This window comes from Chiloscyllium plagiosum, chromosome 30, assembly GCF_004010195.1.
Source record: "Chiloscyllium plagiosum isolate BGI_BamShark_2017 chromosome 30, ASM401019v2, whole genome shotgun sequence".
NCBI lineage: Eukaryota > Metazoa > Chordata > Chondrichthyes > Orectolobiformes > Hemiscylliidae > Chiloscyllium > Chiloscyllium plagiosum.
Window position 1 is genome coordinate 36,045,250 of NC_057739.1, and position 16,450 is coordinate 36,061,699.

General features: G+C 42.4%; 1 protein-coding gene across 6 annotated transcripts in view; it reads left to right on the forward strand.

Annotated features, from left to right (window-relative positions):
• The window catches only part of LOC122564913 (kynurenine--oxoglutarate transaminase 1-like), a 56,685-nt gene that overhangs the window by 19,019 nt on the left and 21,216 nt on the right, over positions 1-16,450 (forward strand). For all 6 annotated transcript variants that reach the window (XM_043720375.1, XM_043720373.1, XM_043720372.1 and 3 more), the window contains 5 exons: positions 6,564-6,684; positions 8,604-8,680; positions 10,539-10,628; positions 12,174-12,360; positions 12,856-12,932. In XM_043720375.1, the coding sequence (XP_043576310.1) occupies positions 6,564-6,684; positions 8,604-8,680; positions 10,539-10,628; positions 12,174-12,360; positions 12,856-12,932 (552 nt within the window). The remainder of the gene's footprint in view (positions 1-6,563; positions 6,685-8,603; positions 8,681-10,538; positions 10,629-12,173; positions 12,361-12,855; positions 12,933-16,450) is intronic.

Genomic DNA, 16,450 nt, shown 5'->3' on the forward strand with positions numbered 1-16,450 from the left:
CCTTCCTAACCTGCAATCTTCTTCCTGACCTCTCCGCCCCCACCCCCACTCCGGCCTATCAACCTCATCTTAACCTCCTTCCACCTATCGCATTTCTAACGCCTCTCCCCCAAGTCCCTCCTCCCTACCTTTTATCTTAGCCTTCTGGGCACACTTTCCTCATTCCTGAAGAAGGGCTTATGCCCGAAATGTCGATTCTCCTGTTCCTTGGATGCTGCCTGACCTGCTGCGCTTTTCCAGCAACACATTTTCAGCTCTGATCTCCAGCATCTGCAGTCCTCACTTTCTCCTTACGTACAAAAGTACAGGTAGAAAGAAGGCTGGAAAGCAAAGTAACCAACAAACTCTCACGGTTTGTGTAAAGGGCAACACTGGTCGATTATGAAGCCAGACAGGTCTATTCACCTTAGTTGGGATTTTAAACAAATGGCAAACTGCTTCTTGCAGATGGATAAATACCCAATCCCTTGCATTGAGCACTTAGGTGCAAAGTTGGCGGGGATGGCTGTACCTCATGAAACTGAACATGATCCATGCATACCTGCAGTTGAAGTTAGATGACGATTATCAGAAGTATATTATAATTAATACCCACAAAGATTAGCCATTTGTGGTATCACTTTTTGGTGGACTGTGGAGAACATTATACAAGGTATACCCTGGGTTGCAATTTATCTGGGTGATGTGCTAATAACCGGGAAAACCAATAAAGAGCATATAGAGAACTTGGACATAGATCTTAAACGTTTCTCCCAGGCAGTTGTATGCCTTAGAAGGGAAAAATGTGTGTTCCAAGCACCCAAAGTGATCTACTTGGGCTACAGAGTCGACAGGACTGGGTTACACCCATTGGAAAATAATGTGAGGGTGATCAAAGGGGCCCTGGCTCCTACCGGAGCTTGAGTCTTTCCCTGGATTGGTGAATTATTACACAAAATTCATACGTAACCTGGCCTCCATCCTATCACCCTTAGATCTGCTATTGAAAAAGGATCAGACTTGGAAATGGTCTCATAGTCGCGAAGTGACGAAGCAAATATCATCATCTAAGGTATTAGTACACTGTGATCCCATGTGAGATCTGGTGCTGACATATGATACCTCTCCTACGATATCGGGGTAGTGTTGGCTAACAGCCCAATGGAGAGGAACCCCCAGTAGCATATGCTTCCCAGACGTTTGGCTCATGCTAAACGCAAATACACCCAGATAGAGTAGGAAGGTTTGGCAGTCATCTTTGGTCTGAGAAAATTCCACCAGTACTTTTACATACGTAAAGTTGTAATAGTAACGGACCACAGTTCCCTGTTTGGGCTCCTCAAAGAGGATAATTTTGGTTTCATTCAGTGGTGGTTTCTCATTCTAAATGCATACAATTACAAGTTGGAACACCATCCAGGAGGCCAAGTAGGAAATGCGGAGGCCTTGAGCCATCTCCTGCTGATGGATACACCACCTACGGTGCCACCACTGGAAGAGTCCATTCTGGTTTTAAACTTTCTGGACACCTTCTGGTCACTGCTGACAATATCAGACTATGGACAGAAAGTGATCTGGTCCTAGCAAAACTGAAACAGCTGATGGTGATGGAAAAAACAAAAGGGGCCATCACAACAAGAAGTGAAACCTTTCTAGATACATCAAGACTAGATCAGCCAAGGACAGCATTTTATTGTGGGGACCAAGAGTAATTGTCTTGAGCAGAGGTCACTGCCAGATACTGGCTGGACTCTTCCAAGGTTAAGCAGCGGTGCCCAAAATGAAGATGTTGGTCAGAAGTTATGTTTGATAGCCAGGATTTGAGATATAGCCATGTTGATGAGGCTGTGCCTAGAGTGCCAACATGAACAAAAATTACCACCAGCAGCTCGCCCACATTCTTGGGAATAGCCAGGTAAACCTTGGACTTGGTTACAGGTTGATTGTGCTGACCCTTTTATGGGCTCAACGTTCGTAGTCATTGTGGGCCCTCACTCAAAGTGGTTGGACATGCTTTAGAGTTCATTTGTCAAACACAAGGAAACTGTTGGTCACAGACAATGGGCCATCATTTGTCAGCAGGGAATTCAAATGTTTCCTGAAGTCAAGTGGCAGTCAGCATATAAGGACAGCTCCATACCACCCATCATCTGTCTCTAAATTTTGAAGGCAAGCTTAAAGAAATAGCCTACAGCTTCACTCGATACCAAACTTTGGAGATGGGAGAGTGGATGAAATGGCATCAGGATCACCAATGCTGGACACAAGCGAGAGAGAGTTTATTCCAGGGGGCAAGGTTTGGTGCTGAAACCATGGAAATGGCCCTGCATGGGTGACAGGCAAGGTCCAATCCCATAACATATTATCTCTAGGTAGGTGAGGCGGTCCTGAACAAGCACGTGGAGCACGTGAAAGCTGCAACCTTGCAAATGGGGCAGAGCAAAACATACCTGGCCACTCCAAACAGCAGAAAAGGCTCTAGGAACCGTGGGTTCTCCCCCTCTGTCTAGGATCAAAGAAACCTCAGAGTTTTAAGTGGACATAGCACATGTTGTAGCTTCAATTCCTTTACCACCTGAAGAAGATGAATTTCTACCATGACACTCTCGGCACAAGAGGTGGGCTACAATCCAGTACACACCACCTGTATCTGAGGCTCAGTCAGAGGAACTGGACTCCATGTGAAAAAGCCACAGGAGAGGCCACGTGACAAAGAACAGGACTACCTTCCTGGATTTAGAAGGAGAGAAATGTTGTGATTGTAATGAGGTCAGCCAAGTGGACCTCATAGAATATGAGTTCTCTGTTTGGGGCTGTTAACCCAGTTCAATCAAGAAGCCCTAGCTAACAGATCAAACAGGAGTGTCAGACATCCTGTTTAGTCTGAGAGCTGTCTCTGAGGAAGCTGGATCAGTGTCAAGTACAACGCACATGTAAATAAAGGGTGTTTTGGTGAAGGGATAGGGGCTTCTGTGGAGTTATTTACTTACATCTCCACTTTATTCTGTTTAGTGGATTTAATTAAATGACTTTTTTTCAAAGGAAAACCCAAATCATAAACTCTCAGTATTGATATCTTGTTAGCGGCTGGGATTTAGCGCAGCAGTCACAGCACCACCTACAGGTATTATGAGAACATTTGAATGACATTTTTTACATTGTTTCCTTGACTTTGATTTTCCCTGAAGCCAATGAGCAACCAAAAACTGCATTTTCTGCAAACTATTGCTGATGTGCGGATACTTGATAGAAAATTATAAGTTCTGCAGGCTGCATCATTGCAGTCACCCAGGATAGATTATGAAATGCATGATAACTCAGTGGGTATGCTCAGTGCCTGATTCAAAAATACAAAGAAGGTATCATAGCAACTTCTGACACAGTTGCCTGGCTTAATCACCTGAATGAAAAATGACAGTTGCTGCTGTACACCTACAGCAATTGTACTCGAAAGGTGAAGAAAACAATGCTATCCAATTATCTCTCTGGAGAAAATTCTGGTGGGTTCTCCATTATTAGGGTTAGTAGGACTTTTGCTTTGCTTGTTATATGAAGATGATGTGGCCTTAGGCACGTGACGTACAATTTCGAAGATAACTGATGATACAAATTTGGCCACATAGCAGCAGACTTCAAGAAGACAAATGGGTGAAAGGAGCAGACACTGACAGAAGAGGATTTAAAGAGGTTAAATATGAAGTGATAAACTGTAAGAGAAGCAACATGCAGAGGCAGTATAACCCAAATGTACTATGTTGAGGGGACAGAATTGCAAGTAAAGTTACAACATTGGCATCTACCCAACAATGTGGAAAATTGCCCAAGTACATCCTGTACACGAAAAGCAGGACAAATCCAACCCGGCCAATTACTGCCCCATCAGTCTATTCTTGATCATCAGTAAAGTGATGGAAGGTGTCAGCAACAGTGCTATCAAGCAGCACCTGCTCAGTGACGCTCATTTTGGGTTCCGCCAGGGTTACTCAATTGCTCACCTCATTACAGCCTTGATTCAAACATGGACAAAAGAGCTTAATTCCAGAGGTGAAGTGAGAGTGACAGCTCTTGACATCAAGGCCGCTTTTGACCGAGTGTGGCATCAAGGAGTCCAAGCAAAATTGGAATCAATCAATGTCAGAGAGCAAACTCTCACCAGTTGGAGTCATACTTGGCAGATAGAAAGATGGTGGTGGTTGTTGGACGTCAGTCATCTCAGCTCCAGGGCATCTCTCAGGACAGGCTAGTGTCCGAGGCCCAACCAGCCTCAGCTGCTTCACCAGTCTTCCCTCCATCATAAGATCAGAAGTGGGCAGTCCATGTTCAAATGCAGTAAGATCCTGGCAAAATGCAGCTTGAGCTGATAAGCAGCAAGAAACATTTGTGCCACACAAATGCCAGGTAATGACCATCTCCAATAAGAGACAATCTAATTACTACCCCTTTACATTCAGGAGTGTTACCATCACTAAATCCCCCACTATCAGCATCCCTGGGGACAAGAAACTGGACTCATCACATAAACACAGTGGCTATAAGAGGAGGTCAGAAGCTAGGAATACTAGCCTCATTGCCTGACTCTGCAAAATCTGTCAACCATCTACAAAGCACAACTCTGGAGTGTAATGGAATACTCCCCACTTGCCTGGATGAGTGCAGCTCCAACAACACTCAAGAACCTTGACACAACCCAAGACAAAGTAGCCCGCTTGATTGATATCATATCTTCAAGCTTCTACTCCCTCCATCACCGATATTAGCAACAGTATATACTATCTACAAGATGCACTGCAGCAATTCACTAAAGATCCTCAGACAGCATCTTCCAAACCCACAACCACCTTGCCCTTCCACAATGCAACAGATACATGAGAACACCACTTGCAAGTTCCCCTCCAAGAACTCACCATACTGACTTATAAATATATTATTGTTCCTTCAATGTCGTTGGGTCAAAATCCTGGAATTCCTTCCATTAGGGCATTGAGAGTCAATCTACAGCATATGAACTGCAGTGATTCAAGAAGGCAGCACATTACTATCTTATCAAAGCAGCAAGGAATGGACAATGAAATGCTGGCCAGCCAGTGACCTCAACATCCCATGACTAAATATTTAAAAAAAAGAGTAAAGGGACAAAATGGTGTATATACACGAATCCTTGAAGGTGGCAGCTGATTTGGTGGTGCCATTATCAGACTGAACCTGACAAAGTCAAAAGTCACACAACACCACATTATAGTCCAACAGGTTTATTTGAAAATCACAAGCTTTTGGAGCACTCTGAAAGGTTGTGATTTTAAATAAACCTGTTGGACTATAATCGAATGTTGTGTGACTTCTGAATTTGTGATTAATAAAGCTTATGGTACTTGGCAATGTCAGTTGGATGGTAAATACAAAAACAAAGTAGTAATGCTAACCTTTCAGATTGTGCTTCAGCTGGTATAGTGTGTACAGTTCAGGAAGAATATCAAGGCCTTGGAAGACAAACTGGTGACATTACCAAGATGATACCAGTGATGAGAGACATTGGTTATGTCGAGAGATTGGAGAAGATTGGTAAATTCTTAAGAGCAGATGAGGTGAAGGGAAGACCTAACACAGATATTTGAGAGGATTAATTTCCAGTGTTATGAAATATGGCCTAAACTGGACAGCTTTTTCAAAAAGAACAGATATGTAAGATGAATAACTTCATTTTGTGCTGCAAAGTTTTATGATTCTAATTCCCAGTAGCCTGACAGCTAAGAGGCAGTGAAACCTGCTCTATAGAAAAGGTAAGTACCTTTGCAACTCTGCTTGCAGAGCAAGAAGAATTCCTGCCAGCTTACTATGCTTATCTGTTTCTCTTTGCTGCATTGCACTACCTGCTCCTCCCAGAATTCTGGATTTCTTTATCAAAATTCCCATCCCATTCACAAAGCCATCTGTAGGAAATACCGATCTGAAATGATCCTTTAAGCAGGTTAACTGTTTACAATCTACCTACAATTCTTACAAAACTGATTAAACATAACAACTTTTAGACTACTGCCTTTTGAATCTGTCTACAATTTATGACCCCAATGGTGAGCTAAGTGGAACAGAATCTTTAAATTGGACAAACACAAAGCATTTCAACAAGACTTAATGCATTATTTTATGGTAAGTGCTTTGGGATGTTCTTGCAGTAGATGAGATATATCACAATGCAAAGTATTTTTAATAGTCAGTGACTTCGTGAACTCATTTTGTGTGTCTTTGTCACAAAATACAATACTCAAAAACAAATCCAGAATGAAAATGAAGGCTGCAGATTGCGTTTGATAAGACATCTATTGTTTGTGGATGGCTGAACAATCCTGTCTACTTTAGTCCAGAAAGTAGAAACACAAATATTCTGGCTTGTGACTGACATTCCTCTCTAATTAGCAGACAGGAATGGAGTCATTTCTGTGACCTAACTGGAAAAGGAAGCCACAAGAAAGATGAAAGAAAAATTAGTCTAGCAGGATGTAGCACAAAGAAAGACGGAAGTTTAGGTTGGTTTCCATCAACATCAAATATATTACTTAACAATTTTGTTTTATTTTACCACAACTTAGGTTTTCAACCGTGAAGAGTTGCAGATGATCGCAGATCTGTGTGTGAAGCACAATGTGTTGTGCATTAGTGACGAGGTGTATGAGTGGCTGGTATATGATGCAAACAAGCATGTGCGGATTGGTAAGAAAGTGTCACCTGTATGTTCTTAGTCAAACATATGAATACAAATAATTCTCGGATGGGAGATCTTGATTTTAGCAACAAATCAAGTTAGCGAATTAAAATGTCAGATGGCCTGAAACTCAAGACTACACTTAGGGACTGATCAGAGGTGTTCTGAAAAACAGTCACCTAATTTGCATTTAATTTCCTCAATGTAGCGTAGATCAAATTGTGAGGACCAAATACAGTAGACTAAATTTTTAAGAAGTCCACAAACTTGTGTTTTACATGGAAGTAGTGTTTGGGGTCTTGGGTGGTGAGGAGACACAAGATGAAAATGAAGGTATTGCATTTCTATCTGACTTGGAAAGATACTGTGAGAAACCCTGTTGGAGTGACTGAGACATGGACCAGGGTTTCTTAGAGGGAATGGTCCCTTTGAAATGATGAAAGGTAAGGAGAGGATGAGATGTGGTTGGTGGTATCATACTGGAGATAATGGAAATGGAAGAGTATGATCTGTTGAATCTGGGGGGTTAATGGGGTGAAATGAAGAGAAATTTCTTCTCTCCGATTGTACTGAATCCATGGCATTCTTTACTGCTGAATGCTATATAGCTTGGGTCATTAAGTATGTTCAAGGCTGAGGTAGATAGCCTTTTACTTAGTAAGGGAATGAAGGGTTATGGGGGAGAAGGCAAGAAAGTGGGATTAAGGATAATCAGATCAGCAATGATCTCATTGAATGGCAGAGCAGGCTTGATTGACTGTTCCTATGTCTTATGGATAGAAGGTGAGGGCATGAGGAACTATCTGTGTTCAGGGGGGGAGGGGAAGAGGTGAGAGCAGAAGTGCAGTATATGAGATGGACCCAGTCAAGAGTCCTATCACCCACAATCACCGGGATTTTCTGGGATGGGAGTCCTTTCTTGAGAAGAAAGGATGATCTATCACAAGCACAATGGAATACATCTTATGACCAGATGTGATACAACACAGAAGTTGGGAGGTTGGAATTGAAACCTGAGAAGAAACAGGGTATTTGGAAAAGTACTCTAGGAAGATTTAACGTTTGTGGGCTTATACTGAGTATTAGTGCATTACCTATCCTGAGAAATTGAGTCAGAGAAATGCAGGAAGAGTTAGAGATGGACCACCTACCTGAAGGTTAGAAACGAATGGCAATTGAATACATAGTTAATGAAAATTTACAGTTCAGGGCAAGAAAAGAAAATTCATCATTAGTGTACCACAAAAAGAAGCGAGGAAGTGGATCTGAGTGGGTCCAAGACAAGGAATGTTTCACATGACTGACAAAAAGGAGCCAGAACCAATGTGTGTACCCCTTAGTGATACCGTTTATTTGGAGAAAGTGTCTGGACTTAGAGGAGAAATAATTTATGTAGTTTTAAAAAAAAAAGCTAATTTATATAGTATGTGTCATTCTGTTATAACGCGTGTTTAGTCAATGTGAATTTGTTGTAACTTGTTTGATGAATTGGGGGCGCTGTTTCTACCGCGCAAACTTTTAAAGTGTGTTGACTATAACATGATTACAACGCCAACACTTCAAGTGCTGTTTCTGAAGCTTGAATTTTCTATAACATGGAGTTGCACAAGAAAGCAACCATTGCATTATAGAAGAACTGACGAGTTCAATCAATTATTAGTTTTATAGATGAATAGTAACAGATATAACAGTAGATTTTCTTGGCTTGAGTTTTAACTTTGGGCATGGAACCCTCGTCAGCAACCATGATTTGGGAAATTAGAGCTATGCACTTATAGCTATCGCTGCACTTCTACATACCCTTCTAATCATGTGCTGCATCAGTGCGTGGAGATTTTCAAAAGTTATCCCTGTAGTGTTTTCTTCCGCTCCCCATCTCACGTGCACCCCCACTAATGAGTTACTGTTCATGTTTTCCTATTCCTAGCTAGCCTGCCAGGGATGTGGGAGCGTACAATCACTGTTGGAAGTGCAGGTAAAACCTTTAGTGCAACAGGATGGAAGGTGAGTGGAGAAAATTCTCAGAAAATTTCAAATGTATTGGACATAATAGTGGACCGTCTGCTGACAATAGATAAAATCTTGAATCTTTAAATTAGCGGTAGTGAATTCTGCAAGGAATATCAGGTATAGCTCTATAGGTATAGCTCTATGAGTAACTACAGAGCAACTTCGATTCTCTGAACGAGATGGACGGGCACTATTTCGTTCGGGTAATTGATTATTCGGTTAATTGATTCAATGCCTCTCCTCTGGGGCTCTGAGTTTTCCAAAGTTTCCTTTTTCCTCGCTCTGCATGCCTTGCTCCCTCTCTCTGTGGAGAAAGTGAGGACTGCAGATGCTGGATACCAGAGCTGAAAATGTGTTGCTGGAAAAATGCAGCAGATCAGGCAGCATCCAAGGAGCAGGAGAATCTACGTTTTGGGCATGAGCCCTTCTTCAGGAAGAAGAAGGGCTCATGCCCGAAATGTCGATTCTCCTGCTCCTTCGATGCTGCCTGACCTGCTGCGCTTTTCCAGCAACACATTTTCAGCTCCCTCTCTCTGTCTCAGGATTTGTTTCTGAGCAGGCACATACTTGTGTGTAAGAGGCCTGCAGCATTCCTGAAGCCCCCACTACCCCTCGTCAGTTCAATGGGGCTGACACAGTGAGCATTTGCTAAGTCTGCTCCCTGTTCCGGAGACTAGGCAGTAGCACACCATGCGCGAGACCCTGTACCCCCCCAGACCACCCCTTCCCCCGTCCGACCCCCATCCAACACCCTCCCCCCCTCAAGTCGGCCCCAACCCACATTCCGCCCCACGCCCCTGCGGGACTGGACACCAACAGTAAGACTGGTGCTACCTTTGGGGGGGGGTGAGTCTCCAAATAGCACGTGTATGCGCGCGCGCACACAAACTTTATACTGTAACATTTTGTCAAGTTCCCACTATGCCCTGTACAGGACAATATTGGAGAGATTATCTGGGGAAGGGGGTCTTAGGATATACCCCTGTGTAGAGCTCTAGGGAAAGTGTGGGGAGAGAGGTGGCAGGAGTCAGTCATTTGGAGACAGTGCCTGGGCTCCCATTGGTTGCCAGGACTGTTCTTGGCAGCATTTCAGTAAGCAGAGTTCAGTTTTTAATAATTGTAAACAAAAGGCATGCTCAGTGTTGAAACAGCTCTTTGATGTAATGTTTCTATCGGGACTTCGAGATCTCCTTCAGATAATCCGATATTCAGATAATCGAGGTTCTTCTGCAGTTTGGTTTGGGATTTATGACCAACTGAAAACTCTTCTAATGCTTTTGGTTACAATAACCGAACTGATTTAAACCTTATCTGTTGAGCTGGAACTGCAACAGGATTTGGGACCAGCTGGAGTGTGATGGAATGATGAAATTGATCCTAACTCCTACGACATCGAAGCATGTCATTCAGTGCACTGCAGCTTAGCCACTGTCATTGGAAACCACAGACATAAGTTAACGCAAAGTTAACTTCAACGTCTGGCACTTTGACAGTTGTTGTGACATTATACCCAGATAATAACTGGTTTTCTCAGTACATTACAGCTGATCCCAGAGCTTAAGCTATCAACAAAAATGGAGCAGCTCAAGAAACTCACCAGATTAGGCTGCATCTGTGGAGAGAGAAATGTTTTCAAGTTCTGTATGACTATGTTTCAGCATAGTAGTTAAGCTTAAGGTTTTGTGTTAATTTGTGGTTGTATGCTTTAGGAGTTAAATGCACTGATTATAATAGAAAAATTCCCATGCAATTAATCTGTTTAGTTTGCACTTCATTTTAAATATAAAATTTAAAGTTCTGACTATTTTCTGGTACAAGATTTTGTGATTTTCAATCTAACTACTTATTATAGGTTGGCTGGGCAATTGGACCCAAGGACATCATAAGGCATTTGCAGACTGTCCATCAGAACTCAAACTATCATTGTGCCACTCCAGCACAGGTGAGAAGTACCAAAAGGATTACTTTTCACAGCATTGCTTATTACAATGGCACATAAAGTTGGTTTTGCACCCAGTGAGATGAAGAACAGTTTGTTGAGCCTGCCATGTATTTTCCCGACAGTACACAAAAGCTTCACATTGAAAAATCGCTCTTCTCTCCAATTAGTATAGCATCAGTGATACATTGCCATAATTCTGGCTTTTTGTGATTTCCTTGAGCTATGGCTGAATTTAAACAGAATATGTATTCCTAATGCCAATGATAGCCACTGGTGTGTACATATTCATAAGCCCTCCATTATATCAGTCAGCCATGACCAAACCCTGTTGCACCAGTAAGCCTTGGCAAATGCACGGGAAATGCTGAAAAAGGTTATGAAAGTGATGATTGCTAAGACGGCAGCAGCAACAGTAAAGAAACGCAATTCACTCAGGGAAGGTGGAAAAACCCAGGCAAAGACTAAGAAAGCAGTGGTTAATCAAATACAAGTCATTCTGTTATGACACGAGTTTCATAAACACAAATTTGACGAATTCAGGATGCTGTTTCTAAAGCACGAACCTTTAAAACGTGTTAGCTAATAACACAATTACAGTGCCAACACTTTAAACAGTGTTTCTAAAGTGTGATTTTTCTATAACATGGGGTTGCATGAAAATGCAATCATCGCGTTATAGTAGAACTGACTATAAATATAAAGTGTGCAACATATCAAAATCTGAACCCAAGGCGTCAGAGCTCCCACATCTGTGTGAACAGCGCTGAAACCACAGTAAATTGGTCCCTGTCCCATGGCCATTAACACTTACTGAATCTGCAGGCAGAGAAAGCAAGATTCACTAAAGTCTGCCTTAAAACTTTATTCTTAAAAATGGTAGATTCCCTGAAACAGCACAAAGATGTTTATAAGTGCTGAAACTGTATGTGCATGAGAATGATATTGAGGGTGTTTCTTGCTATAGAATACACTTTGTTTAGATTGGAATAATATTGACCATTTGTTGTTGCAAGACTGTTTAAATGCCCCAGACATTTAATGTGAATATGTGGGCAGAGCCATCTTTGTGACAAGTAGCTGCCTGTCATCATTTGGCAGTGATGCTGTGTGTCTTTGTGTGTACAAACTAATTTTGCCACCTAGCAATGATGTTGACGATAAACATTATCAAATTCAAAACCATTCTGCCTTCAGAACAAACCTAAGCACATTTCTTGACTTAACAATGAGCCACACTAATCATTTACCAGTAGCTGTCTCAAATATTATGGACTTGCCTGGTAGTGATGTCAGGTTACTGATTCAACCATGGATTAGTTTAGATCATCCACTGACAGAAGTATCAACTTGGACCCAATCTTTGGACCAAAGAGATTCTAGTTACCTCCTCTTATCCTCTCACCTTTGCCTCTTTCTTCCCCCACCACCCTCTGTGGAAATTCAACATTTTGTAGATATGCAGCGCAATACAAAAATGGCTTTTGCATCTGATTTTTCATTGAAGTAAATTGCCTATTTAAATAATAAACCCTTGTCTCTACTCAGCAAGCTGTAGCAGAAGGATTTATGAAAGAATTTGGACGCTTAGGAGCACCAGACAGTTATTTCACCAATTTGCGTCAGGAACTGCAATTGAAACGTGACCGGCTTGCTGCGTGCCTCATGTCTGTGGGGCTAAAGCCAATTGTACCAGAGGGTGGTTACTTCTTGATTGTGGACATCACAGGAGTCAGTGAGTAACCAGATTGGTTATCAAAAGGGAAGCACAACTAACTGTGTATAAGCAGACTAATAGGAATTTGTGATTTTCTACACCAATTTAATGTCTGGCCTGTGTGCTGTATGGAATCAGGGTAACATGGTTCCAGGGACCATGCATCAAATACAGGTCTCTATGTAGAGACAAGAAAACAAAGATGCCAGGTTTCCAATTCAATTTTGATTGTTCCTTATACTTTTGAATGAAATTTCTTGTTATTTTAAGATATAATTTTCTTAATACCATGAATTGTGTGTGGCCAGGAATATGATGACCTGTCTATTGCAGTCATAAATCTCCCTGGTTGAGAAGATGCACATGGTGCCGACTGGGAATCAGATGTTCGGCTTTCTCTCTCCATCTTATGAGATGGGAAATATCTGGCCTCTACTAATGTACATTTGAGTTGTGATTGGATCATTTTGTGTGAAGTGTCTGACTTTCTTGTTTTGACCCTTTTCCTATCAGAAGTTGATCTGCCGGTTTCCACTGACACTGAGGAGCCACATGATTATAGGTTTGTGAAGTGGCTCATAACTAATAAGGTGGGTAACTGTGAAATAGTGAGGCTAACTCTTGTAAAGTTGAATCTAGCTGACCAAAATCTATATTTGTTCAATGATTCTGAATATGAACAACTTATTGGGATGGTCTTTATCCGATGCATGAAGCAGCTTTGTATTTGTGGTTAGAAGTATTTGTGGTTCACGCATCTGTCTTTCGGTTTTGCAAATATTCGAACATTTGTGCACCATCCAGGTTAACCTTTATCTCATACACGAATAACCAAGCATGTTGTACACTCATCATACAGGATACTGGAATAGTTCATATTTTCATGCTAGAAATCTAGAAAGAGACGTCTCAAGATATGTTCCAGGTACATAAAATATTAAAATGTCATGAACAGTATAAACATAATTGAAACGGCTGATTGAATTTGGATCTTATATAGAGTCATAGAGATGTACAGCATGGGAACAAACTCTTCAGTCCAACCCGTTCATGCCGACCAGATATCCCAACCCAATCTCGTCCCACCTGCTAGCACCCGGTCCGTATCCCTCCCAAACCTACCTATTCATGTACCCATCCAAATGCCTTTTAAATGTTGCAATTGTACCAGCCTCCTCCACTTCCTCTGGCAGCTCATTCCACACATGTTCTGGGCATCACTTCTTAAGAAGGATGAATTTGTCTTCAAGGGATTGCAGTGTCAATTTACCAGAATCATAATTGGACTCCCCAAGGATAAGTTCCGAGTGTAGATTATATATTCAAGATAAAACAGTGTTGAAGAAACACAGCCAATCTGGCAGCATCTATGGGATGAGAAACAGCCTTAGTGTTTTGAATCCAATATGACCCATCTTCAGAACTGAAGTAAGCCAGAAATTGATGTAATGCTTTTGATAAACTGGGAGAAGGAACAACTAGAACATACAGTGAAGGTGTCCAGAAATGCTGTCACTCAGCCTTCCAGTTGTTTGATATTTCATTGAACCATCTTGCTGACATGCTAACAGTACCACCCTAGGTCTGCTGCAATGCTTCAGCAAAGCCCAGCACAAGCTAGAGGCACAGCATTTTCATCTACTTAGGCACTTTACAATCTTCAGAATTCAGCTTTGAATTCAACAACCTCAGATCATGAACACTTTCCGGCTTAGACCTATTCTTTAAAGCTTTCCCTTAACGTGGATTAACTGTCAGTAAAGCTGACCTATTTTCTGAGGTCCATATTTACCATTCACAGGGGAACCTCGATTATCTGAATGAGATAGGCGGGCACTATTTCGTTTGAATAACCAAATAATCAATTATCCAATTAAATGCCTTTCCTCTGGGGCTCGGAGTTTTTAAAGTCGTCTCCCCATTCAGGAGACTGCAGCAGCACACAGTGTGTGAGGCCCCGCCCACTGCCAGCCCCCAAACCCCTTCCAACCCTGTCCAGCCCCGCCCCCCCGCCTCCAATCACACCCCGTCCAACCACGGCCCCGCAACCCCGTCCACCCCCGCCCCCTCTCCAGGGCAGCCAGACTGGACACAACAAGATTGCTAGTGCTGCTGCTACTGCTGCCTTTGTGGGATAAGTCTCCAAATAGCACGCGCACACACAGCCACACACGCAGCTTTTTACTGCAACTTTTTGACAGGTTCCACGTTCGTGCTGTACAGGACAATGTTGGAGACATTATGTGGGGACAGGGGAGTTTGGGGTATACCCCTCTGTAGTAATCCAGGGAAAGTGTGAGGAGAGCGAGAGGGCGGGAGGCCAGTCATTTGGAGACAGTGCCTGTTTAACCACTGTAAACAAAAGACACTATCACTGTTGGAAACACGTCTTTGATATAATGTTTCTATCGGGACCTCGAGATCTCATTCGGATAATCCGATTTTTGGATAATTGGTATTCGGGATAATCGAGGTTCCTCTGTACACCCATTTCTCCTCTCCTGTTGGTAGGAGAGCATTTCGGTGACAGTGATCACAACTACCTCATAGGGATGGGAAAGTATTTCATGGAGAGAGGGGAAATTATACTGCTATTAAACAGGAGCTGTGGAGTATAAATTGGGAACAGTTGTTCTACGGGAAACGCACAACAGAAATGTGGAGGCTGTTTAAGGAGTACTTGTTGAGAGTGTTGGATAACTTTGTCCCACTGAAACAGGCAAGGAATGGTAAGCTGAAGGAGCCTTGGATGACAAGAGAATAGGAGCTTCTCGTCAAGAGGAAGAAGGAAGCTTACTTAAGGTTGAGGAAGTGAGGATTTCGCACAGCTTTAGAAGATTACAGGATAGCTAGAAAATAACTCAAAGATAGACTGAGGAGAGCTAGGAGGAGGCACAAAAAAGCCTGGGCACGAAGGATTAGGGAAAACCCAAAGGAGTTCTACAGCTTTCTGAGGAATAAGAAAATTATCAGAGAGAGGGTAGGGCCGATCAGGGATAGTAGAGGTAACTTGTGCCTGGAGTCTGAAGAGGTGGGGAGGCCCGAAATAAATTTTTGTTTTGCTTTAGTATTCACTAGAAAGAGGGACCTTGTTGATAGTGAGAACAACGTGGACCAGGTTAATAGCCTTGAGCAGATTTATGTTAAGGAAGTGGATGTACTGGAAATTATGGCAAGCATCAAGATGGATAAGTCTCCACGGCCAGACCAGATACATCCAAAGTTACTACAGGAAGCAAGGAATGAGATTGCTGTGCCTCTGGTAATGATCTTTGCATCCTCACTCTCCAAGGGAGTAGTACCCTCTGATTGGAGGGAGGCGAATGTTGTTCCTCTGTTCAAGAAAAGGAACAAAGAAATCCCTAGGAATTACAGAGTAGTCAGTCTTCTATCTGTGGTAAGCAAGGTACTGGAAAGCATTCTTAGAGATAGTATTTATGATAATTTGGAATAATGTAGTTTGATTAAAGATAGTCAGCATGGCTTTGTGAGGGGCAGGCCATGCCTCACAAGCCTATAACGTTCTTTGAGGACATGATGAGACAAGTTGACGAAGGTCAAGCAGTGGATGTGGTGTATATGGATTTCAGTAAGGCATTTGATAAGGTTCCCCATGGTAGGTTTATTCAGAAAGTTAGGAGGTATGAGATACAGGGAAATCTGCCTGGCTGGATATGGAATTGGCTGTTTGAAACAAGACAGTGAGTGGTAATGGATGGAAAGTATTCTGTCTTGAGGTGAGTGACCAGTGGTGTCCTGCAGGGATCTGTTTTTGGGCCTCTGCTCTTTTTGGCTTTTATAAATGACTTGGATGAGGAAGTGAAAGGGTGGGTAAGTAAGTTTGCCGATGACACAAAGACCGGTGGTGTTGTAAATAGTGTCGAGGGCTGCTCCAGGCTACAACAGGATACTGACAGGATGCAGAGCTGGGCTGAGAAGTGGCAAATAGAGTTCAACCAGATAAATGCGAAATCATTCATTTTGTAAGGTCGAATTTGAATGCTGAATACAGGTTTAAAGACAAGATTTTTGGTAGTGTGGAGGAACAGTGGGATCTTGGTGTCCACGTACATCGATCCCTCAAAGTTGCCACCCAAGTTGATAGGAT